Here is a 24806-nt window from a genome sequence, read left to right on the forward strand (position 1 = left end):
ACAGGAGTCAGCGCTGTTTCTAACATGGAATGAATGACTTCAGCAGAAGTGTCTGGGTTTTTTGTATGGATAGATGTCTACTCCCTCGCCAGCAGTTGTCTGTTTTTTGCTAAGACATTGCTTTTGCTCAGAGTAGTTCCTCCACTCCACAGGCAGTTTATCGAACCAAGGAGAGGGAAGGGAAGGAGAAGCAGGAGACAGCCTGGTGATTGGGGTGCCGTGCAGTGGGACCCGCAGGCCTGCGCAGGTGCTCTGGGGAGGCTCTGGCAGAGGGGGCACAGCAGGACTAGCCTCCTTGATGTGCTCACTAGAAGTCCCCGTGCCCACATTGGTTTTGTGTTGGCCGAAATTTGTGAAATATTTTTTCACATAGTCTTGTGCTCTTTGAGAATAACGAAACCTCCCTGGCTGGATCTTGAGGAATCTCTGGTGTGATTGAAGATACTGGGCTGAGGGCTGTGGTCCCCACTGACATGCTGCACACATCTCCGCTTGGTCTGTGTCTAGTGCCCTGGTCTTTGCTTGTCAGTGCTCCTGTGACTACTGATGTCCTGCCTTTTCATGGGAGCCACCACCATCCTTGCTAATTGAGGGCTGGAAAGTTGCATTGTTAAGCTCGATGCCAAGAGGAGGGAATGTGTGTTCACACGTGTGGCACTGTCATCACCCTCATTTGGTGGTGAGGCCAGGATGCAGGTGTGTAGCACAGCCAGTGGCCTAGCAGCATCAGAGTGGAGTGAGCTCTGTGCATGTTTTGCAGCCTGGCCCTTAGTGACTTAGTGACTTGGATCTAGGGCCTCTTCCCAGTTCAGGTGCCCACAGAGCCAAGGAGAACCTGGAGACGTGGTGAGTGGGACTGGGCAAGGGCCTGGAGGGAGCTTTGACCTCCCTCACGGGGCCTAGGCCAGACGATCTCCCCAGCCTCATGTCTTCACCAGCCCACACTGGGGTTCCTGGTGCTGAGGCTTCTGGCCCCCCGGCATGTTCTGCATGCTGAGCCGCTCCGGGCTGGTGCCACCCAGTGCCAACTGCACTACCCACTTTGGACTTAGAGCCGGAGTAGCTGTGTGCCTGCTCCTCCTCCAAGGTCCCATTTGTGCACTGAGCTGCAGAACAAGGGGTTTCCCGCCTGGTCCAGTCCTGCCTGGTGTCTTCTCCCCATTGTGATGGAATCATCACAGCTGTGCTTCTCTGGTGGTGCCAGGTACCATTCTGGGACTTGGTGTGGTTTTTTTTTTTTTTGAGTTGGAGTCTCACTCTTGTTGCCCAGGCTGGAGTGCAGCAGCACACTCACGGCCACTGCAGCCGCCTCCTGCTGCACGTAGGTGATCCTTTTGCCTCAGCCTTCCAAGTAGCTGGAACTACAGGCACATGCCACCACATCTGACTAGTTTTTGATTTATTGTAGAGACGAGGTCTCACCAAGTTTTTGCCCAGGCTGGTCTCAAGCCGTGAGCTCAGGCATTCCTCTCCCTTCAGCCCTCCAAAGTGCTGAAATTACAGGCTGAGCCACCGCACCTGGCCCTTGGTGTGTTTTAACACATGTATTTACAAAGGATGTACCCAAAGCACAGAGGAGTTAAGTTACTTGGTCAAGATCTTAGCAGTAAGTAGTAAAGCCGGAATTTGAACCATGGTATTAGGTTGAGCCTAGGGACTGAACTTTTGCTGGGTGTGTTCGCATCCAAGCTGCCCCCTTTCCTGTGTGGACTAGCAGGCCGTGCTGCTGCTGAGTGGGGTATGCCCGACAGGGTCACATGCCATCTCAGCCTTCCTCAAAAGGCATTTCCCAAGGGCTCCTGGGTGTTGCAGATGGCAGGAAACAGGAGGCTGTGGCTATGGCTGTGGTTGTGGCAGTGGGTGATGGGTGGGTTTTGTGGTCTTGCTAATATTTTGTGCCGAGCATCCCGGGACAATGCCACTCTCATGACTTTCCTTCTCCCTTTCTCAAGGAATGTTCCACTTGTCTGCTGCACCTCAGCCTACCCTGCTCATCTTTCCTTCAGGGGCAACCATCTTGGATGCTGGACGCTGAGGCCAGAGTGCTCGCGCATGCTGGCAACAGCACCATGGGCTTCTGCCGCAGTGACGTTGATGGTGGCAGGACCTCAGTGTCTTCCTGTGCGCAGCTGGCACACATCATGCCCCCTTGGCGATGACTCCGTAGTAGAGAAATCCCTCAAGTCTCTGAAGGACAAGAACAAGAAGCTAGAGGAAGGCGGCCCAGTGTACAGTCCTCCAGCAGAAGTGGCAGTGAGAAAGTCCCTGGGGCAGCGGGTGCTAGACGAGCTAAGGCACTACTACCACGGCTTCCGCCTGCTCTGGATCGACACCAAGATCGCTGCGCGCATGCTCTGGCGCATCCTCAATGGCCACACGCTGACACGCCGGGAGCGCAGGCAGGTAATGGGGACTGCACATTCTGTTGCCCTTGGAGCTGGCCTTGTAAACATGTTTAGGGTTTACTTGTTTGTGAAGAAAGAAGCAGTAACGCCTGTAACAAACTGAGCCTTCTCCATCCGGACCCATTGAGCTGTGCCCTGCCTGCTGGTGTTGGGCCCTCTGCTGGGTTTCTAGCACAAGGCCTGCTTTCTCTCAGAGCCAGTCTGTTTCCTGGGGGCGGGCTGCGTGCACAGCATGACTGCTGCAGGTGGCAGCCTCTTCTGTCTCACTACTTCCAGGCCTGTGTTCAGAGTGGTGCGTGCCCCTCTGGATGGGTTTGTTTTCTTCATGTTAGGTGGTCTGTGCATCTGACCCCAAGGCTCCCCATCCATTCTAGAGCCTGCGTGCTCACAGCACCTGGCTCTCACGGCTCCTGCCTTGGTGCCTGATGCCTGGCCCCTCTGTCTTTCCCAGCCTTCAGGAGAGTCTTCCTGTTTTGTCTGTCTCAGGGCCGCAGCCTGGGTGTTTCCTTCTGTTCTTTTAGTTCTTTGCAGCTGAAGTGATCTCTTTAATGAGTTCACCAAAGTTTTATTTTGTTGCTTACATTTTTATCTCCAGAAAATCAATTATTTTGCTGTTTAAATCCATTTGCTTGGTCCTTCTTGAGTTTTCAGTTCCTTCTTTCAAGTCTCCAACGATTTGGAGTAGACTTGGTGCTGGATCTGGTGTCTCCACTTTCTTGCATTCCGGGGTGGGTCCTTCTTATCACTGTCTTGCCCATGGTAGGTGTGGGTGTTTGTGATTTGGACTGTCTTCAGAGGAGTTTCACCTGTGGAGACCCTGTGTGATTTGGGTGCTGAGTGAGTTTCCCTAGCACAGATTTTTGTTTGCTTCTGTGGGTGCTATGGGCCAAGCCCATCCTCCTGGGCACGGCCTTGCCTCTTGCCTGCTTTGTCCTTCCCATCTGAGAGCATCTTACAGCTTTTAGCTCTTGGGGTTTCTCTTGCTTTCTTGTGGACTCCACTATTTACTTACTTATTTTTAAATAAGCCTTTAATTTGGGAGTAATTTTGCATTAAATAAAAGTTAGTTCAAAGACAGTACATAGAGCCTTGGATCCCTCACCCAGGTCCCCAGTGCTTCATCTCTGTTACTTTTATCATACTTTGACACCTCACTCTTAACGAAATTCCAGACTTGAGTGGAATTTCCCGCTCTCCCACCAAGGTCCTTTGCCTGATCCCAGACCCCACACTGTCTCCTGAGGCCCTGTGGTCTGTGACAGACTTGGCAGCTTTGGGGGCACCAGCTGGTGTCCTGTAGAGCAGCCCAGTCGGGGCTGGTGGCATTTGTCTCAGTGTCAGACCAGCGCCCCCTTGCCCTCTCGTCCCCAGCTCCCACCACCTGTGTGTCAGTTTTGTGGCCCAGCTGTCTACACAGGCAGAGACTACTCTCTCCCAAGGACCCAGGAGAACATGTCCAGCCATACAACTCTTTCTCCCTGGTCTGGCACTGCCCACACATGTCCCCAGCCCTGCCTCTGCCCTGAGACTGACATGCTGCCCACCACCCTGTTGACATTTCCTCCCTACTTGGGAGCTTGGGGGGCAGCCACCAGCAGTAGAAGCCAAGCTCTCCCTCCTCACCTGCTGCCTCCTCTTCCTGCTCCCTCCTCTCCATCTCTTTCTCTTCCTGCCCCCTCCTCATCTGCCCCCGCTTCTGCCCTCTCCTCTTTCTGCCCCCTCATCTCCTGCCCCCTCCTATGGGTCATCCTGTGTTTGCTCTCAGTGTGAGCAGCACTCCCCTTCCAGGAGCTCAGGCTCTTGGAGACATCTCATACTTCACACTTCCATAGTGTGTAGCCAACCCCCCAGACTCCTGGTAAGCCACCTTTGGATGTGCTCAGATTACGATCTGCCCGCCCCCACCCCGTGCTGCATGGGCTGTGGTCAGGGCTCCTCTGCATCTCCACAACAGCAAGCACGAACCTACCTTTGGGAAGGGAAGGCAGCTCACATTCAGTGCTCTCGGCGACTGCTCCCAGCCCTCACTGTCCATGTGCTGCAGAGTTGTCCTCTGATCTCATTTTCTGTGCCCTCCCATGCCAGGCCTGCTGCCCCTTCGGCAGACCCGGGCATGCTTTGGAGCCTTGGTGCTGGCCATCCCTACTCCGTCACCTCATCATCGGACCTTTCCTACGAGAACATGAGGCAACCATCAGAAAGGCCCCAAGGGCCCTGTGCTGGCAGGGCATGCCCAGGCGCCTACAGTTGCTGCCTGGTATGCCGTGTGTTTACATGTGCACTGCAGGCCAGCTGGTCACTTACATGAGGGAATTGAACTTGTGTAATAGAACATGGTTTATGCCATTAAGTGGGTGGGCGTCTGTCAGCGATAGTCCTGACACAGGTGTTCAGTGGTTGTCGGCCGCGTAATCCTCACAGAAGGGGGACATACAAACTGCTGTGTCAGTCCTCCTGGGCTCAGTGACTTCCCTAGTGAGAACTCGGGTGCTGTTGACCTTCATCAGTGTCCTGGGCCACCTCCGCTCCAGGCCAGCTGCTCTTCTAGGCATAAGACTGGATTCTAGCGCCCCTGCCCAATCCTCTGTCAGGGTGGGAGAAGGTGAGAGGGGCTTTGGGTTCTCAGTCCTGCAGTTCTGGGACCCCGTCACTCACTGGCACTTCTGCATCGTAGCACTTTCAGGACATCTGTGACCATTTACAAATTGAAGCCTTTGTTCTGCTGTCTACAGCTTGTTCAGTTTTCATGTTTGAAACTCATCAGTACTGCTGCTATGTCTGAGCAGTGTCTTCACCTTCTTAAAGATAGTCGCCTAATGCTCAGATGGCTGCAGCAGCGGGATTTGCAATTCTGCTTATGTGTTTACAGGTATTTTAGAAGTTCTTTTTGCTTTTTTTGAGTAGGAGTCTCACTCTGTCAGTCATTCAGGCTGGACAGACCTGCTGGGCTCAGACGATCCTTCTACCTCAGCCTTCCAAGTAGCTGGAACCACAGGCGCGTGCCACCACACCGCTAATTTTTTTAATTTATTGTAGAGTCGAGGTCTCGTCAAGTTTCCTGAGTCTCAAACTGGTCTCAAACTCCTGGACTCAGGCAGTCCTCTCGCCTCTGCCTCCTAAAGTGCTGGGATTACAGGCATGAGCCACCTCTCCCAGTTTAAGAAGTTATTTTATTACCTGGCATATTTTGTGAAAAGTTGTTTTATACAATCCATGTTTGAAATGAATGTTCTAGTTGATGAATAATCTCAACTTTTGACAACTGAAATTGAGACCCTTGATGTTAGGTGCATATAAAGGCATGGGGTTTTAGGAAATGCTGTGCCTTCATCTGCTTTTTAAGTGCCAGTGTTTAGCAAAATGTAGTGATAGAATGGTCTCCTCTGTGCTCTGGTAGAAACGTCTGCAGCGTAGCGGTCCCAGGCACAGTGTTTCTGTTGCAGTGGGAATGGCTTCTCACGCCTGCTGTAAGCCTAGGCTGTGTCCTTACATCCATGCTCAGAACGAGTGGAAGACTCAGACATGCTCAAGGAAACTCCAGGGCTGCTGACTCTCTCCACTTGAGTTCTCACACACCGAGCATGCAGTTGTGCTCCTTAGCGGAAGTCGCTTTCCACGCCTTCTCGGTGTCTCTTGGTTTGTGAAATAACCGATAGTTGCGTTCTAAGCTTTTCCTTCTGGTTCTTTTCTTTCGTGACAAGTTCCCAGGGAACAAGGGGCAGCTTCCTGTGCTCGGTATCTTCCTCCAAAGAGCAGGCGCAGAGGTTGCCTTCCCTCAGACAGTCTGCTCCAGGTTAATGAACCAGGGATTCCTCAGTGAGGAAGTGAGGACTTTGTTTCACTGTATCCTGGCAATTAGCTATTACTTAGGAGAGTAACTCAGACTTCTAATTTTATGCTTGTTCTCCAGAACTTTGTTGAGAGCCTTAATCTTTTTATTCTTTTGGCTGGAATTTCCTAGAGTGTCTGTTTTAGAGGGGAATAGATTGGTAGTTTGAAGAGGAAGGTTGTGTTAGGACAACAGAGTCTTATGTAGGCACTGGACACTGATGACACCATTGCTATGGCTGGGTCACACGGTGATACTCATTCCTCTTGCTCCTCTCCCTCCTTTTCTGAGACAGCTTTAAGAAGGAGAAGAGTGGAGCAGATGAGGAAGCACCAGGGCAGGGTCCTAGCAGGGGTCGGGTTTGGCAGTGGTGGCAGATCCCCTGTTGTCAGCAATAAGGTGAGAGCTTGTGGAACCCTGCTATTTTTTTCTTGGTTTGAGGTCTTGTGGATAATTTAATTTGGACAAAATGTTATTGGCCCTGATAAGTATAGAAAAGTGATTCTTAAAATTGCAACAAAGGCAAAGACAATGTATAACGATTATATGAATATTGTTCAGATGGAAGATAGATTTGAAACACTGTGGTTTACATGCCTGATACATGCTTGCTCACTGTGTCAAATAGAGTGACAAACGTGTCTGAGGATCAGTGTGGAGTGGAGGTATTTGGGAAGTCTTTGTGCTTGGATCTGGGCCCAGGGTCCTGCTGTGGGCAGGGAAATGATGTGTGTTTCTGGGACCCCTGCACCCAGGAGATCTACTGCAGCATGAGCGCTTGGAGGGCATAGTGTCAAGTTAACCCGAACAGGTTAACTCTAATGCCCTGGCCTCCAGCACTCACATTCTACTTCCTGTCTCTAGGAGTTTGAGGACTCCAGGTGCCTCGTATAAATGAAATCGCACAGGATTTGTCCTTTTTTATCTGGCTTTTTTCATGCAAGATCATGTCCTCAAGGTTCGTCCATGTTGTAGTGTGGTCAGAATTTCCTTCTTTTCTAAGACTGAGTAACATCCCACTGTGTGGAGGGACCACCTTTTTGCTTGTCCGTTCATCCACTGATGGACACTTGGGCTGCTTCCACCTTTTGGCAGTTGTCAGTTAATGAAATTTTTTTTTTTGAGTTGGAGTCTCACTCTGTCGCGCAGGCTGAAGTACAGTGACATGCCCACAGCCATTGCAGCCTCGACCCGGTCGACTCAGGTAATCCTTCTAAGAAGCCTTAGTCTTCCAAGTAGCTGGAACTACAGGCACGCACCACCATGCCCAGCTAATTTTTTGATTTATTGTAGAAATGTGAGTTCAGGCAGTCCTCTTTACCTCGGCCTCCCAAAGTGCTGGGATTATAGGTGTGAGCCACTGAGCCTGGCCAGTGCAATTTTTAAATTACACTTTCTGTCATAGTGTTTGAGATGCAACTTACTTAGGCCTAATTAAGGTAATATATACATACAATGACATGTACATATCTTAGGGGTACAACTTAATAGATTTAACAAATGGTACATGCTATGCATGACAGGCTGGGTAAGGTATGACCAGAGTCACAGGTGGTGAAAGTAGAAGATAAGAAAACAGTTATGAGCTAGGGAAGGTAGATTTGTTAAAGAGAGACACACTGTGAAGGGCATGAAAAGCAGGACAATACAGCCAGAGTGTCAGCAGTCTACTGCCATAAATTGCACTTTTTTTTTTTTTTTGAGTTGGAGTCTCACTCTGTCACCCTGTCTGGAGTGCAGTGCCCGCTCGACCTGCTGGGCTCTGACGGTCCTTCTGCCTCAGCCTTCCAAATAGCTGGAACTACAGGCGCACACTACCATGCCCGGCTAATTTTTTGATTTATTATAGAGATGAGGTCTCACCAAGTTCAAGACCCGCGGGCTCAGGCAATCCACTCACCTCAGCCTTCCAAAGAGCGAAATTACATGCTGAGCCACCGAGCCCAGTTGAATTGCACTTTCTGATTGTTGATTGCTTGTATATGAGAATACAATTGATTTTTACATATTAATCATATCTTGGAGGAGTACCAAATCAGTTATCAGTTTTATAAGCTTTTTTTGTAAATCCCATCAGAGGTTTTTTTTTTTTTAATCAGGAAAAGAGTTTGGATTTTTTTTTTTTTTGTCAGATGCTTTTTCTCTGACTATTTACAGAATCAAATAGATTTATTTATTAAATGGTTGAGATTATGAGATTGGATAAAAAAGCAAGAACTAATACATGCGCCTACCAGAAACACACCTTAAATATAGAGACACAAATAGGTTAAAAGTAAACAGATGAGAAAAGGCAAATGGTGCTGGTATTATCCAGAAGAACACTGACACAGCCATGTGGGTTCCAGACAAAACAGATCTTAGAGTAGAGTGTCACCAGAGTGCTAAGGAGGGCCATGTCATGATGCAGGAGGGTCCATTTATAAGGAGGACATGACATTCCTAAATATTGAAATACCTAATGACAGCAGCCAGATATGTGGCTGCCATGAATATGAAGTGTCCAGAGAAGGCAAATTGATAGAGGCAGAAACTAAGTCCTGCTTACCAGGGCCGGGAGTGACAATGGGGAGTAACTGCAGCTGGTGTGACAAAAATGTTGTAAGTCTGGATTTTAGCGATGGTTTTATATTCTATACATTTTCCAAAAATTGTTGAATTGTATGTTTACAATGGGTGAATGCTACAGTATGTAAATTACACCTCAGTAGAACTGCTAAAAATATTAATGGGGAATAGCGAAAAACACAGGTGCCAACTTTAAGGGTCTATTCCTGCCCAAATCTGGCATCATTTGAGAATAAAGACAGCAGTAAATTGTAAATAAGTTAAAAAAGTATATAGGAGTCCATGAGTCATGATGAAAATAAGTAGAGAAATGAATGTGCAAGAAAGTAGGGTTCTTCCTCATAGCAGATGGCAGATCTGAGACTGAGGAGGTCACTGTCTTATGCCTGTCACAGCAGGGACAGGCTTGAAAGCCAAGTCTGGAAGGAAAGGCCAGTGGGAAGAAAGACATTGAGTGTACTGAGTGTTCTCACTTGTCGCACATGGACACTTAGGAACAGGAGATCTCCGTGAGCACTGTGGAGGGCCTGGTGGACATCATGGCACTGGAAAGGGGCAGCATCATTCGTGTTGCTTTCCAACAATTGGTTGTTCAGGGTCTCACAGGGAATTCTGATGACCGCAATTGTGTATCTCTTTCTTGGCATGACGGGTTTATTTATAATGATGAAACCCTCAAGAATTTTTCATGATCACATTGTGGTGGGACTGTAGGAAGCCTGAGAAGATGCACAGCTGTCTTCCCTTTTTGTAGAGGCTCAGAGTGGGTGACGTAGCTTGGCCCTTCCCTGTGACACCCTCCCCCTCCCCACCACGCCAACAGCACCTGGTCCTTACCTGCAGCCTCCAAGCCCAGGGCTACTGGCCAGGGCCCTGAGGAATGAGTCATCAGAGCACCCAGCGCCCTGCTTTCCTGGAGTCTGGTGGCACGTGGTTTGGACCCTGAGAAAGTAGTAGGTTCAGGAGTCATCTGTTCAGTGGTTCTGGAACCTACAGCCCTTAGAGATCCCCGCTGTAGAGATCCCTGCGGTTTATGCCTTGCTTCATCCCTATGCCTGCTCTGTGTCCTGATGGCTTCCCGCCTCTCTCCAGTTTCTCCGGATCTGTGCCGACCTCTTCCGTCTGGTGCCATTCCTCGTGTTTGTGGTGGTGCCGTTCATGGAGTTCCTGCTGCCCGTGGCTGTAAAGCTCTTCCCCAACATGCTGCCATCCACATTTGAGACCCAGTCCATTAAGGTGAGCGCATTGCAGCTACATTGGCTGCCTTATGTGTGCCTGTGTCAGGCGTTAGGTATTTTTGAAACTCTGTGTGTCTTGTGTGGTCCTTCTGCTGTGCTGTAATCATTTACTAGATGCTGGGTTCCAGGTTTATCTTTAAATATGTTTTAAAATACAGTCTCTAGACCAGTGCTCTTTATGCCTCAGGGGAGACCCATTCATGGGTTTCGAGATCCCTCCAGTGCAGGGTTGACCAGCTGCAGCTCACAGGCTAGATTGGGACCTGCTGTTGTATCAACAGAGTTCTGTAGGACGTGTAACACCCAGGCTTGTGTGTCTTGTCTGTTGCGGCTCTCGTGAGGCCCCAGCAAAGTCAAGCAGTTGTTTCAGACCACACAACCCATGAAGACAGAAAGCTTTCTTTTCTAGCCCTTTATGGAAGAAGTTTGCCGTCCCCACTCTAGGTGGAGAGTGTCACACACATATTTCTTTTTTTTTTTTTTTTTTGAGTTGGAGTCTCACTCTGTCACCCAGACTGGAGTGCAGTGGCCACTCCCAGCCACCGCAGCCTCGACCTGCTGGGCTCCGGCGATCCTTCCACCTCAGCCTTCCAAGTAGCTGGAACTACAGGCACGCGCTACCACGCCTGGCTCATTTTTGATTTATTGTAGAGATGATGTCTCACCTTGCCCAGGCAGGTCTCGAACCCACGGGCTCAGGCAATCCACTCACCTCAGCCTCCCAAAGGCGCGGGATTACAGGCTGAGCCACCGAGCCTGGCTTACATATTTCTTAAAAGCATGAAATAGAAGAGAGTTTGAGAATGGGCTACACTTCCATGAGAGTCAGTGTTTTGTGAGATATTTCTCTTCATATGTCGGTGGCAGCAGGTTGTGGCATAAAGTGCTTTTCTTGTTGGAGCCAGCGTCTGAGCAGCTAGAGCCTACTCCTAAACCCATCCTCCAGTAGGCTCTGGGGGCCTGGGTGCCAGCAGGAGGTGGGTGGGAATGCAGTTTTCCTCTTTGTTCTTGCAGGAGGAGAGGTTGAAGAAGGAGCTTCGGGTCAAGCTGGAGCTGGCCAAGTTCCTCCAGGACACCATTGAGGAGATGGCCTTGAAGAATAAGGCGGCCAAGGGCAGCGCCACCAAAGACTTCTCTGCGTTCTTCCAGAAGGTGCCTTGATGCTTCTGAGCCCCTCTGGCCTCAGCCGTTGTTCCGAGGCTGGTTACAGTTCCGAGCATTGCTGGGCCTCCTCCCTTTTCTTTCTTCCTCTTTTACTGCACTCAGCAGTGCAGCGTTTCCCCAGGAGGCTTGGCTGGATGGTCGGGCCTGGCCTCCACATGTTCTCAGTGAGACTAGCTGTGGAGGTTGAGCCTCACACTCACTGATGTTTAGAGTCACTTGTGTCTTGTCACTGCAGCAGGCAGGGAGGTAGGATTTGGCAGATAAGGAACTCAAGATGCCAAAGGTGTGAGGTGTGGTCCTGGGCTGGGCTCCTCTCCAGGTGACTCCATCTGGCCGGAGTTGGTCAGGACCAGGGAGATCCCAAGGGCTGTCAGAGGCCAGGACCATGCAAGGGATGGGGGGTGGAGACAAGACAGGGATGACAAGCCCAGGGTCATTAGGCTTGAGGGACTTGTGCCACTTTCTGGAATCAAGAATATATCTGGAGTGCAGGAAAAGCTTAAATGGGGGCTGGAACCTCCAGCCTGCACCGTGTGTATTGTCCATGGTGTTTTCACGCCATGACGCACAGGGGAGTGGTTTCCATGGCCACGAAGCCAGAAATATTTGCCATCTGGCCCTTTACAGAAGGGATTGCCAAGCCGCCTGGTGATAGAGAAGTGTTGTCTGGTGAGGAGGCGGGCATAGCCATGGGGGCAGGAGCCTTCTGGGAGCCCCCAGGTTAGGGGTTGCTGGAAGGGAGGCAAGAGCCCTGGCTGGAACACTGTGCCACCAAGCGGTGGGAGGAAGGGCAGTTCACACTTTTTTGGGTCACTCAGTTCCCAAGAAGGATGTGCACGTGACTGGCAGAACTGGGGTGTTTAGGGTGGCCCCCAGGAGCGTGCCTGTAACCATTTCCTGGAACTGTTCTGCCAGTGCAGCCTGGGGAGCTCCTGGGGGTTGGTGCAGGTCAGGCTGGTCCCCTCCATCTGCCTCTCTGCTAGGGACCTCCCCAGCTTGGTTCTTGACAGCGACTGAGTGTTGGTGTGTCTGTTGGGCAGGAGACATAGACAGTCACCCAGAGGTCCCGAGTGGTCTGAGCTGAGGGGCTCTGCCTCTTCCTAAAGGTCCCGAAAGTGGACATTGGCAGGCAGGTGTCAAGGTGGCCATCCACTCCCTGATGTTCAGATCCTCATGGGTGGCAGCACAAGTATGCACTGGTGTGACCTTTTCCTGCCCAAGCAGCAGGCCTGGCATGAGGTCCAGGGTGCTTCACAGCCACTTCCATGGTGGGCAAGGTCACGGGTCTGCCCTCAGTAGACTGTGGCCTGGCTCTGCTGCCTCAGGCTAGAAAGGTCCAAGGCCAGATGCTGCTTACATGTACCAAGCCCACAGCATCACCCTGCAAGCCTGGCATGGGCAGAGGCCACAGTTTGAGTCTGAGGGGTGGAGAGCCACTCCCAGGAGGAGTGTGGGCAAGGGATGGGACTGGGTCTCTGCGAGCCTGGGCTTCCTCTGACTCACTGCTGCAGGTGTGGGGCTGGGGGCCATGCCAGTGACACCATGGATGGCCCTTGTGACTGTTACTACAGATCCGGGAGACAGGGGAGAGACCCAGCAACGAGGAGATTATGCGTTTTTCCAAGTTATTTGAGGATGAGTTGACGTTGGACAACCTGACGCGGCCACAGCTGGTGGCACTGTGCAAACTGCTGGAGCTGCAGTCCATAGGCACCAACAACTTCCTGCGCTTCCAACTCACCATGCGACTGCGCTCCATCAAGGCCGATGACAAGGTAAGCCGGGTTGCTGTGCCTTGGCACTGCCTGCTGGTCTACTTTTTTCTTTTCTTTTTTTTTGAGTTGTAGTCTCACTCTGTTGCCCAGGCTGGAGTGCAGTGGCACACTCATGGCTACTGCAGCCTTGACCTGCTGGGCTCAGACGATCCTTCCACTTCAGCCTTCCAAGTAGCTGGAACTACAGGTGTGTGCCACCATGCCCCGCTAACTTTTTTTTTTTAATTACTGTAGAGACGAGGTCTCACCAAGTTGCCCAGGCTGTTCTCAAACCCTTGATCTCAGGCAGTCCTCTCCCCTTGGCCTCCCAAAGTGCTGGGATTATAGGCCTCAGCCACTGCACCCAGACCCTTTTTCTTGGTGACAAAGGCAGTGTGTCCTCTTTGCAGACACTCGACAGGACCCTGAATGATAGAAGACAAACTTCCTGGTGGCCTTGTCACTCACAGATGGTGATGCTTGACAGTTGGTGCACTCTGCCCGTTCTGCCCTGTATGTGCGCACACACAACATGTGCTACAGGGCTGTGTCTCCTGCAGTAAATACAGGAGCCACACAACCCATGCGGTTTTTCACCTGGCAGAATAAGGCCCTCCTTCTATGCACTGAGTGGCTACTGGGAAGATGAGCTTTCATGATTGCCTAATTCACTAGATGGACACATTGTAATGTATTTAACCAACACTTCAACTTGTCTTTTTGCTGCCCTAAACAACACTGCAGTAAATATCTTTTAGCACAGACTTTTGTCCCAGATATTGGAAAATTTTCTTTAAAATGGTGACCTAGCATTGGATTTTCTGACTAAAAGGGTAGGAAGTAAAAAACAAGCCCTGTCCTGCAGAAGCTGGGGTTTAAAGATGAAAAAAAAACAACCCTGGCCCCACAGCATCCTTCCTGCCATCCTTCCCCAGCGCGCAGCTGCTGTGTGCTTCCAGGTCTGGCCTTTTTTCCAGAAGAATGAATGAAATGGCCCTCTTTTTCCCCAGTAATGCTTTTTGCCTTAAAATCCCTGGTGTCTGATATTCTGATGACTATACCAGTTTTTTTGTTGTTGTTGAGTTAAAGCCTTACTCTGTCACCCAGGCTGGAGTGCAGTGGCACACTCACGGCCACCCCAGCGTTGACTTGTAGAACTCCAGCAGTCCTTCTGCCTCAGCCTTCCAAGTAGCCGGAACTATGGATACATGCTACCGTGTCCGGCTAATTTTTGATTTATTGTAGAGATGAGGTCTTGTCAAGTTGCCCGGGCTGGTCTCGAACCCATGGGCTCAGGCATTCCACTTGCTTCTGCCTCCCAAAGTGCTGGGGAAGGCTAAACCACCGAGCCTGGCCTACACCAGCTATCTTTACAGGCTGAACCACCGAGCCTGGCCTATACCAGCTATCTTTCTGGATAGGTTGTCTGTCTGTTTTCTCTCAAGCTTCCTGATCCTTACATGTCTAATGCCTTTGTTGCTGTTTTAATCTGGTCTGACACTCTGTTGTTTACCCGGAGTGTTTAATCCATAGTAGTTCTCTATTTGTTTCCCTTGTTCTATGCTCTACTTAATATCTATCTTAATTCCCTCCTTCTTTTCTCTTTTTTTTTTTTCAAGTTGGAGTCTCACTCTGTCATCCAGACAAGAGTGCAGTGGCACACTCACAGCCACCCCAGCGTTGACCAGCTTGGCTCTGGCAATCCTTCTACCTCAGCCTTCCAAGTAGCTGGAACTACTGGCGTGCTCTACCACACCCAACTATCCTCCTTTTCTTAATCTACTTCCTTTCTTCTTTTGGATTAATTGTATTTTTTTAAAGTATCCACCCCTTCCTTAACTTATTTATTAATTGATAATTTTCCTAGAGTTCCCAGGAGCTTTGGTGACTGTATTTCACCACCTCCAGTCAGTGCTCCACCTAGAAATACTGCGGCGCCAGTGGGCTCGCCTGTGTGCATTGTCATGTCGTAGCAGTCTGCGTTGACTTCTAGACACCTCCATGTTCGCCATTCCTTCTTCCCTGAATTTCTATTTCGTGTAGATTATTTTCTTCTGCTTGAGGAATTCCTGGGCTATGAGTCTACTGTGAAGGGTATCTGAATGCGTCTTCCTTTCCCTTTCACTGTTGCGGGGTGCTTTTTTGTGTGCAGAATCCCAGCCTTGCAGTTCTGTTCTTTCTGCACTTACAGATCCCATTCTGGCAGGGTCTGTCTCCCTGTCTCCAGCAGCTCCAAAGATGTTCTCTTCATGTTGGGTTTTAGCAGTTTGGGATACTGTGCCTAGGCATGTCTGTCTCTGTGTTCATCCTGTTACCGATCCTGTACCTCCATTATTGCACAAAGTGTCTCTCTTCCCCTCAGTGACCTCATCAGCTGTCCTTCACGCCTCACCTTGCCCCATCCATCACATGGACTGTCATCTGTATTTCATGCCCTTTTGTGCCTCCAGATCACTGACTGTCTTCTTCTGGATCTGATCTGTTCTTTTAGCCATTGTAGGTGCTCTTAATTTCAATCCAGGAATTTCGGGGGGTTTTTTTGTTTTTTGGAGTCTCACTCTGTCGCCCAGGTTGGAGTGCAGCGGCACGCTCATGGCCACCCCAGTCATGAGTCAACCCGCTGGGCTCCAGCAATCTTTCTGCCCCAGCCTTCCAAGTAGCCACAACTACAGATGTGCGCTACCACACCCAGCTATTTTTTAATTTTATTGTGGAGACCAGGTCTCGCCAAATTGCCTGGGCTCGTCTTGAACCCACAGGCTCAGGCAATCCACTCGCCTCAGACTCCCAAAATGTTAGGATTACAGGCTGATCCACCGAGCCTGGCCAGGGTTTTTTGTTTGTTTGTTTGTTTAGTTCTCAGACAGGCACAGGGGCTTACACCTGTAATCCCAGCACTTTGGGAAGCTGAGGCAGGAGGGTTGCTTTAGGCCAGGAGTTTAAGACTAGCCTGGGCAATGTAGCAAGACCTCATCTCTACAAAAAATAAATAATTAGCCAGGTGTAGTGGTACACATCTATAATCTCATCTACTCAGGAGCCTGAAGCAGGAGGATTGCTTGAGCCCAGGAGTTCAAGGTTACAGTGAGCTGTGATCATGCCATTTCATTCCAGCCTAGGCAACAGAGCAAGACCCCGGCTCTTAAAAAAAAAAGGAAAGAAAAAAGATTTTAGTTCTCAGGTAAAACTGTACATTTTGTCCTATTTTCTTGAACACACTACTCATATCATAGTTCATACCTGATTACACTATGACTAGGTGGTCTGTAGGTCTTTTGCTTTTGATTTCTCTCTTGTTTGCTTATAGTATTCAGTTTTTCTTGAATGCAAGCATTGTCTGTGGAAGATTACAGCGGTTCAGTGTGGTGTTATACTTGTCTAGGAAAGGCCTACTACACTTCCGTGAGCAAGTCAAGGGGCTAGTCACCTCTACTGTGAGGGCAAAGGTCAAGTGGGGTGCCTGGACCTCCACTCTCCCAGGTGTAGCATGGTCACCAGACTCTGACTGGGACCGTGTCAGGGGAGGCTGACTGGAGATCTGGCACTTTGATCTCCACAGGTGATAATATGCCCCCATGGTGTCAGTAGAGGGCAGGTGGGGACCCTGCACGTTCCTCTCACCTGATGGCACAACACTTGCCCCCACAATGGGGGTGGGGTGGGGTCAAGGGGCCCAGCAGAGACGCAGGACTGTCATAATTGCCCAGTGGGAACAAGGCCATCTCCAGTGCAGTATCAGTGGAAGCCCAGTGAGAAGCAGTGCCTAGGTATCCCTACCCCTCTCTGCCAGGGGTCGACTTTGGGAGACCCAGTGGGACACTGGAGCTTCCATCTACCTCTCCTGTCAATAACAGGAAGCGCCTCTCCCCTGCAGTGTCCATGGAGGCCCGTTGGGGAGCCTGGGCTTCTCGTGCGGCAGTTCTCCCACCTGATCTCAAATGTGCCCGGGATTCAGTTCATGAATGTGACTAAGCAACAGCCAGAGAGAGCGGTGTTGTCGAGAGTCGGGGATTACTCAACAGCACCCCTGGAACACCTCGACACCATGGGGAACCAGCAAGTGAGCAGGGAGGGGGCAAAGCCTTCATCCTCGTGTGCCAGAGGAGCCAGATGAAGACATTTGCCTTGGCCAGAGACGGAACAGGCGTCAGGGCTTCTGGTTGTTTGTGAAAGCTGGACCGCAGGGGGATGGAACAGCTGTGGCTAGTAGTTTGGGCCTACCATTAATAGATGCCAAATCATTGGTTGCAAACTCTATAAAGTTAGTCACCATCCCATGCCAGAGTGGCCTCAGCCAGTGAGACAGAAGGTGAAAATAAGACCCAGACTCAAGAACCAGGAAGATCTAAGATGAATGAAAAAGGCAGCCTCCAGCGCCAACTCTGAGATGGCATGTCAGAAACACTGGACACAGGTCCCATCGCCGTTGTAGTGTTGCCACAAGCCACACAGATTGAAACACATGAAAAAATAGAAATTCTCAGGAGAAGAGAAGATATTAAGAAGAATCAAATGAAAACTTAGAAATGAAAAACACAATAACCCAAATAAAACACTCAGCCTGCTCGGTAGCAGAATGGAGAAGACAGAAGATAGAGTCAGGAAGCTTTAAGATAAAGTCGTAGGCCAGACACAGTGGTTCATGTCTATATAGTCCCAGCACTTTGGGAGACTGAAGTGAAAGGATCATTTGAACCCAGATTCAAACCCAGGTTCAAGGTACTGTGTGTATAGGTCTTTGGTCCCGGCTACTTGGGAGGCTGAGGCAGGATTGCTTGAGTCCAGGAGTCAAGGCTGCAGTAAGCTGTGATTGTGCCACTGCACTCCAGCCTGGTTGACAGAGTGAAACCATAACTCAAAAAAAAAAAAAAAAGAAGCTACCCATTTGAACAACAGAAAATAGTGGAAAAAAAATAAACAGAGCCCCACCACCTGTTCTGTACAAGCATCTGTGTTATCCGAGTTCCAGAAGGAAATGGCAGGGCTAAAAATGTACCTGGAGAAATAATGGCTCAGAACTTCCCAGATTCAGTAAAAGACATAAATCTGCAAACATAAGGTGCTGGGTGAACTCCAAACAGGATAAGCCCAAAGAAGTTTACACCAAGACACATAAGAGTCAGACTAATGAGCACTGAAGACAAGCTGTTTTGAAGGCGTGAGAGAAAAGGGCCTCTTTACCTATGGCAACGATAGATTCAACAACAGCGGCTTCTTGTTAGGAATCGTGGAGGCCAGAGGAAGCGGAAAAAATAGTTCAAGTGCTAGGAGGAAGGAGCTGTCAACTCAGGATCTGTAATCAGCAGAAATACAGGCATGAGGTACAAGCAAGACAATGTCAGGTGAAGGGAACCTGAGAACTTGTCTCTAACAAACCCACCCTAAAAAAATGACTGGAGGAAGAAATTCTGGGTTTGCAACTCTATTTGACCAGAACCTTTTTGGCATGGCTCAGAGTGTCTGTCCCAGTGGCAGAACTGGCTCCACCCTCGCTGCTCTGCCCAGAAAGGAAATGCTCAGCGAAGGTACCTCAGAGTCAGGAAGGAAGCTCATGGAGCAGGGTGATAGGCTGTGTGATGAAGTCTTCTCCTTGGCCTTCCTACAGCAAGCTGGGAGATCGAGGCAGGATAATAGCTCTGTGTGACGTGGTTCTTGATGACGTAGAAGAGTGGTTTGAGACACTCAGAGGCCAGGTGGGTGGGGCAGCATATACACTGCTGGAGCTGGTGAAATGACAGCACAAGTGGGGCCCCACTAGCAATGCTGCCAAGAGACCCTGAGACTTCAGAACAGAGCTCAGGTGATCCACAGGAAGACGAGGAAAAGGAGAAAGAAAATGCACTTTTTTCCTAATAAGTAACTGGAGGCAGCCCAGACATCCCCTCTGGTGAATGGTCAACACACATGAGGATGCTGCACACTCTAAAAAGGCACTGGCCTTGGACACCATGGCTGCCCTGATGGAACTTGAGGGAACCTCAGAGGTTACAGACTGCATGCTCCTATTAGGGTGCCACCCTTCAGATGACAGTGCCACATTCACAGAAAGATTTTTCTGTAAGCACCGTGAGATCTGTGGGGACAGAACTGTTGCTATCCGGACTGGACAGATGCTGCTGTGCTGTTCTGCGGATATTACTACCAGGGGAGCTTGGGGAGGATGTGAGGGCACTCTTATTCCCTACAACTGCATGTGTACCTAAGTGATGTCACAAAGTTTATTTCAGAAATGGAGGTGATGGTACGGCCCATCTCACAGGTGGTTGTGAGGTGAAATGGGTTCACCTCACAGGGGTGGGACAGACTTGGGAGCTACCCAGTGTAGATGAGGTGGCACTGGTCATCTGCCTGGCAGCAGGTGTCACTTCTGCGTTTCTTCTTGCTCCTCGCCTGGGATTCCTGTTTGCTTTTCCAGATTGGGGTCACTATAAACTCAAGCTGAGGGGAAGAAGGGGCTCCTTTGAGTCTGAGGCCAAGATACATCTTCAGAGTGTCTGGGTCCCTTCCCTCTCTCTTTCTCCTTTTTCCATCCTGGGAACACTGAGGACACTTGGGCAGATGCTGGGCCATGGGGGTCAGGAGAAACAACAGCTGGCAGGAGCAGCTGGGGCAGGGCCCCTGCCTGAGCCACACTGAGAAGGTTGGTATCCCTGAACCTTCTCAGTGTGGCTCAGGTGGGCAGAGATGGGCGTCTTTGCGTCATGGGTTGTTCCCAATCATTCTGCACTTCCCTAGCTCCTGACCCTGTCAGGCAGTTCTGATCTCTGGTCACTTTAGACCTGGCACTGGGCTTCTATGGCAGTTGTTTGTCTTGTGTGGCAACATCTGTTAGACCCTCATTCCCAGGTGTGGTAATATGACACCAGAACCCCTGACGGCCTTTTTGTGATAACCAGCTGGCTTTCCTTTCCAGCTGATTGCTGAGGAAGGGGTGGATAGCCTGAATGTCAAGGAACTGCAGTCAGCATGTCGAGCACGAGGCATGCGGGCCCTGGGCGTCACGGAAGATCGGCTGAGGGACCAGCTGAAGCAGGTGCGTGGTCTAGGGGGTTACTCAGGTAGGGTCACAGCTTCTCCTCTCATGACAGACAGCTTATCTTCCATCCAGACCCACACAGGCTCATGGGAAACTCAATGTCAGAAGGCCACTGTGAGGTCTTCTCTATCTCTGGGCGGGCCTGGTGAGGGTGCTGGGACTTCTGGGGCTGCTTGGGATGTATGGGGCTGCTCCTTAACCTTCTGGCCCCATCAAACACTCACACGCACCTGGTAGCCCTTTGCGTACTGCTTGGTTTTTCTCCTCTGCTTTTGGTTGATTTTAAAGACCTTGATAACTTACCCTTGTTTAATGATCTGTAGTCAGATGAGGACATAGGTTCACATCCTTTGCAAAGACTAGGACATGTTCATGGTTTGACTGTGTCTCTTAACTAAGGTCAGGGAACTGTAACATGACCCCTCTGACCGCCACAGCTGGCCCTTCCCTCCACCCTTCTCTGAGCAGGTGCCTGGTACACAGAGTTCCCACCCTGTGGGTTTTGTGCACCCCGCCAGGTCTCTGCTATCAAATCAAGCAGATTGTCCATTGGGAGGTGATAGCCATTCACCCTTTACATCAGAGGCTTAAAGGGTGCAGGGTTCAAGCCTGTCTCCCTCCCGACAGCCTTGGCACTAGTGATGAGCTCAGCTTGGGGATTCAGGTATGATAAGCTCATGCTTTCTGTGTGTCCACTGCAACCTTCTGGCCATTCTCAGGGCTGTCTTTCCCCACTCTCAGGGTTGGTTCTCGTCCCTTGCCCACGTTGAGTTTTGTCTTGGTCTTTCTAAGGTGTCACTAAAGCCAACATGGAGCCTGTGTTGGGCCTGCATCACTGGACAAATTCAGCATTGCTGCCAGGCCGCACATCTGCTTGGCTGGTTTTAAGTGAGAGCCTCTCCTACTCTTCAGGCATCTGGTGGCCTAGCTGCAGGGCTGGTAGCCCTCTGAGTATCTCATTGCTTGGTTTACTGAGGTGATCATCAAGCTGAGCAGCCACGCAACACAGGGACGTTTTAGAGCTTGAAGTGTCACCCGTGGAGAATGGTTCTGAGGACCTGACAGACCGTTAGCACAGAGCCTGCATGGTGGCTGCATTGTTCAAACCAGGCAGTGGAGGAGAATTCAGGGCTGAAAGCCTTGGGCCACCTTGCAGGAGATGCAGGCGAGCCAGCTGGAAGGGTGGGGCAGGGGCTGCAAGTCTGGTGAGTCTGGGGTCTTGGGTTTTAGTGGCTGGACCTGCACCTGCACCAGGAGATCCCCACATCGCTGCTCATCCTGTCCCGAGCTATGTACCTCCCGGACACCCTCTCACCTGCTGACCAGCTCAAATCCACGCTGCAGACCCTCCCAGAGATCGTGGTAGGTAGTCAGAAGGCCCCTTTTGCCCATCACTTTGTAAGTGGTCTCCTCTTCCGGGGTGGGGGAGGGGCATGGGTACACTCATTCCTCAGCCATGGGAGCCCCTGGATTCAGCCCCCCTCACTCGCACCCCTAGTTGCCGGCTCCTCCCCTCACCTGTCCCCTCATCTGTCTCCTCCTCCCTTACCTGTCCTCATCACCTCTTTCCCTCCCACTCCCCCTTCACCTGTCCCCTCTCCCTTACCTGTCCCCTACTGCTCTCCTCTCACCTGTCCTGCTCCCTTCTCACCTGTCCCCCACCCCTGCCTGATGTCCCCTGGCATGGCACAGCCACTTGCAGCACACTTTGTGAATCTGACCTTGCTGTGTGTTGGTGGCACATACAACTGTAGTGCAGCATGTAAGTTTTATGCCAGCAGTTTCTGTGTCCATCTTTTCTCTGAATATCAAGGAATCATTTGATCTTCACGGAAGGTGACCCTTGAATGCCTTCAGCCTCTCCCAACAGCAGGGTGCTCTGTCCCTTTGTGTGCAGCCCGCATGATGACAGTACTGAGATGGGGCAGGGCAGAGGGTGAGGCTCACTCTGGGCGGCTCCTCTCTGTAGGCAAAGGAAGCCCAGGTCAAGGCTGCCGAGGTGGAGGGCGAGCAGGTGGACAACAAGGCCAAGCTGGAGGCCACACTGCAGGAGGAGGCAGCCATCCAGCAGGAGCATCGTGAGAAGGAGCTGCAGAAGCTCTCGGAGGTGACGGTAAGCGGCTGCCCTGGGCCAGTCTCCTATAGAGACTCCTTCATGCTCATGCATGTGACCCTGCAGCTCTGACATGGGGACTCTTGAGGGAGAGCCACAGAGATGCCTGCTGGGACATGGCTTGGCTGTCTTTCCCTTGGTCTGGTCACCGGTCAGCAGAGAGGGGCCGGCTCAGCACTTAAGGGGCCTGGCCTCAGTGGATGGGTCGAGGCGCCGTGGGCTTCCCCAGGTCTGGCTGTGCTGCGACTCGGGCCTTGGGGTCCTCCCAGATCACTTGCTCACACATCCACCCACAGACTCGGCCTCCGGCTCTTCAAGTGAAAGAGCAGCTTGGTGAGTAGTGGGAGAGACCAGTTTTGAGATGGGGTACTCCAGCCTGTTCTGTAGCTGGGCCTGGGAGACCTGGCCAGCTCTGAGACAGCTGCGTGGAGAGTCCCCTAGGGTGAGCCTGTGGCTGGCATTCTGCCTGCTGTCACCTGGCAGGCTTGTTCCCTGCTTGGCCTGGTCATCCTGCTGAGTGAGTGCCTGAAGGTGATGAGCCGGCGCGGCCTTGCATTTCAGAAGGACGTCGAGCTGGAGGGAGTGGAAGCTGCCCCTGGGAGGCTGGTGCCCGAGCCACCGCCAGAAGTGCCTGATGTGACCCTGCGGTCAGAGACCCTGCAGGACACCGCCCCTGTGCTGGAGGGCTTGAAGGTGGCAAGGACCGGGTGGGGTGCTGGGTGTGGGCCGGGTGGCTCCCAGGGACACAGAGCTGAGGTGGGCATGGCCTAGCGTGGCAGGTGGTCATGGGGCAGAAGTGGGGGTGAGTTGACCTGGTGCCTAGTAGCCCTTGGTGAGAGGAGTGGGGAGTGGGGGGTGGGGATGAAGCCAGAAGACCCTGGGAGGTGCCAGCTGTAAAAGCGGGCCAGCCTGACTCTGGCCTCTGGGCCACTGTGCTCTGGGTGGTGGGTGCTGACACCTGTGGGTAGGCCGTTAGGCCTGTTGTCAGTCTGCCTGGGCAGTTGAAGAAAGCCACTGTGGCCACTCATGGCAGAGCTTCCCCCACAGAGGCCACGTAGTGTCACCTTCTGCTAGGTGATCTGGGCTTGGGGTGCCTCCAGAACCCCCACACCAGCCTGTGAGGGGCAGCATATCCTAGGACCTCCCCATCCTGTCGTCCTAGAGGCTTCTGTGCTACCCATGTGGGACACCTCCCAGCACTTACTGACACCCTCTGTCTTGAACTCCTGGGACAACCGTGGTATGGAGGAGCAGGTTCTAGGGTGTGTTGGGCAGAGGAAGTGTTTGCTAGACGGATAGAGATGAGTTGGCCGCTAGAGCAGGAGAGTCCTGGGTGGAAGATATTTCTAGGGAGATGTCTCCTCCTGGGGATTCCTAAGGGCTTCACAGGATGCCTTTCTGGAAGAGAATGGGCTGGCCCAGTCTCCACATTCAGTGGCCAGAGGGAAGGCTGCCCATGAGGTGGAGTGCAGGTCCCCTAGATGCAAGTGTTGCTTGTAGGGTACGGTTTGTGTTGTGTTGGCTTGGGTGGGCAGCATGGGTGAACAGCGGCCTCATCAGGAGCATCAGCAGAACAGGTAGAAGGAAAGCTGGACTGCAAGGACCCTGGGAGTTCAGCTCCACCAGGCCTATGGGAAGGATGCCCCCACCCCCAGGGTGGCAGGCAGGAGGGTTTTCGGGAAGGTCCAGCTGTGATCTGTGAGAAGATGAGAGATAAAGTGCTTGAAAATGGTTTGCATCTGGGGGGCTTTTGCCATGATGGGCCATATGGGTGATAGAGCCTGTGAGGACTTCTTTGGGAGATGGACAAGGCTTCGGATATTCAGTAGGAGGTGGAATTCCCGAGCCTCTGCCCTGCCTAATGGAGGCCAAAGGCCCAAGGAGAGCAGGTGCTGCAGTCCTGCAAAACAGACGTGTGTTGTCGTCAAGACTCGGAAGCGGAGGTCAGTGGGCAAGGACAGCAGTCCAGGGACCCTGGCCAAGCTGGGCTCAAAGGGTGACCCAGAGAAGGTGGGGGCCCTGGGCACTCCTGCACACGCTAGGGAAGCTGGACAATCAGGTGTCAGGGACTGGGACATCACCACTGTCTGTAAGGGGTGCTGGGTCCAATAGGGACCAACAGCAGAGACGGGGTCTGGCAGGGCCCACAGAACACATTTCTGGAAGGACCCATTCTGCAGGTCAACAAGGAGGAGGCACCCATCAGTAAACAGGGCAGGATGGTTGCCTGACTTCATGGAAACAGATGAATCCCATTCCAACAAATTAAAGACTTAGATGTGAAAGGAAATTTAGGCTGGGTGCGGTGGTACATGCTTATAATCCCAGCACTTTGGGAGGCTGAGGTGGGAGGCTTGGTTGAGTCCAGGAGTTTGAGACCAACCTCCAAAAATATGTATTGAAGACATTATAGCAATGCTATAATTTTTACTTCTTAAGTAGAAATTAAGAAGATGCAAAATTATACATGCAAGTGAATAATAATATGTATGTAATAATATAATAATCAGATGCATAAAATATTGGAAAAATATATCATCTGAGTGCCAGGAGTGTATGGGAGATAGAAAAATGTCTTCATTCCATTTTTCTGTATTTTCCAAATTTTCATGAACAACCTATTCATGAATTTTACCTGTAGTAAAATTATTAGGTAGAGATCAGGTGTGGTGGCTCATGCCTGTAATCCCAGCCCTTTG

The 24806-nt window shown here is 51.2% G+C and overlaps 1 protein-coding gene across 3 annotated transcripts in view; it reads left to right on the forward strand.

Moving 5' to 3' along the window:
* The first annotated feature begins 2013 nt into the window (after window positions 1-2013).
* Window positions 2014-24806, forward strand: part of LETM1 (leucine zipper and EF-hand containing transmembrane protein 1) — a 34226-nt gene continuing 11433 nt past the window's right edge. The window contains exons 1-8 of one of the 3 annotated variants that reach the window (XM_021718011.1): window positions 2014-2403; window positions 9895-10038; window positions 11055-11192; window positions 12776-12979; window positions 19872-19991; window positions 21225-21356; window positions 21964-22107; window positions 22672-22800. In XM_021718011.1, the coding sequence (XP_021573686.1) occupies window positions 2053-2403; window positions 9895-10038; window positions 11055-11192; window positions 12776-12979; window positions 19872-19991; window positions 21225-21356; window positions 21964-22107; window positions 22672-22800 (1362 nt within the window). In that variant the 5' untranslated portion in view covers window positions 2014-2052. Of the gene's footprint in view, window positions 2404-9894; window positions 10039-11054; window positions 11193-12775; window positions 12980-19871; window positions 19992-21224; window positions 21357-21963; window positions 22108-22668; window positions 22801-24806 lie in introns of all 3 variants that reach the window. The other 2 variants (XM_008069686.2, XM_021718016.1) reach the window with 2 other exon arrangements.

Source organism: Carlito syrichta, unplaced genomic scaffold (assembly GCF_000164805.1).
Source record: "Carlito syrichta isolate Samal-C Ts95f unplaced genomic scaffold, Tarsius_syrichta-2.0.1 Scaffold111489, whole genome shotgun sequence".
Classification (NCBI taxonomy): Eukaryota; Metazoa; Chordata; class Mammalia; order Primates; family Tarsiidae; genus Carlito; species Carlito syrichta.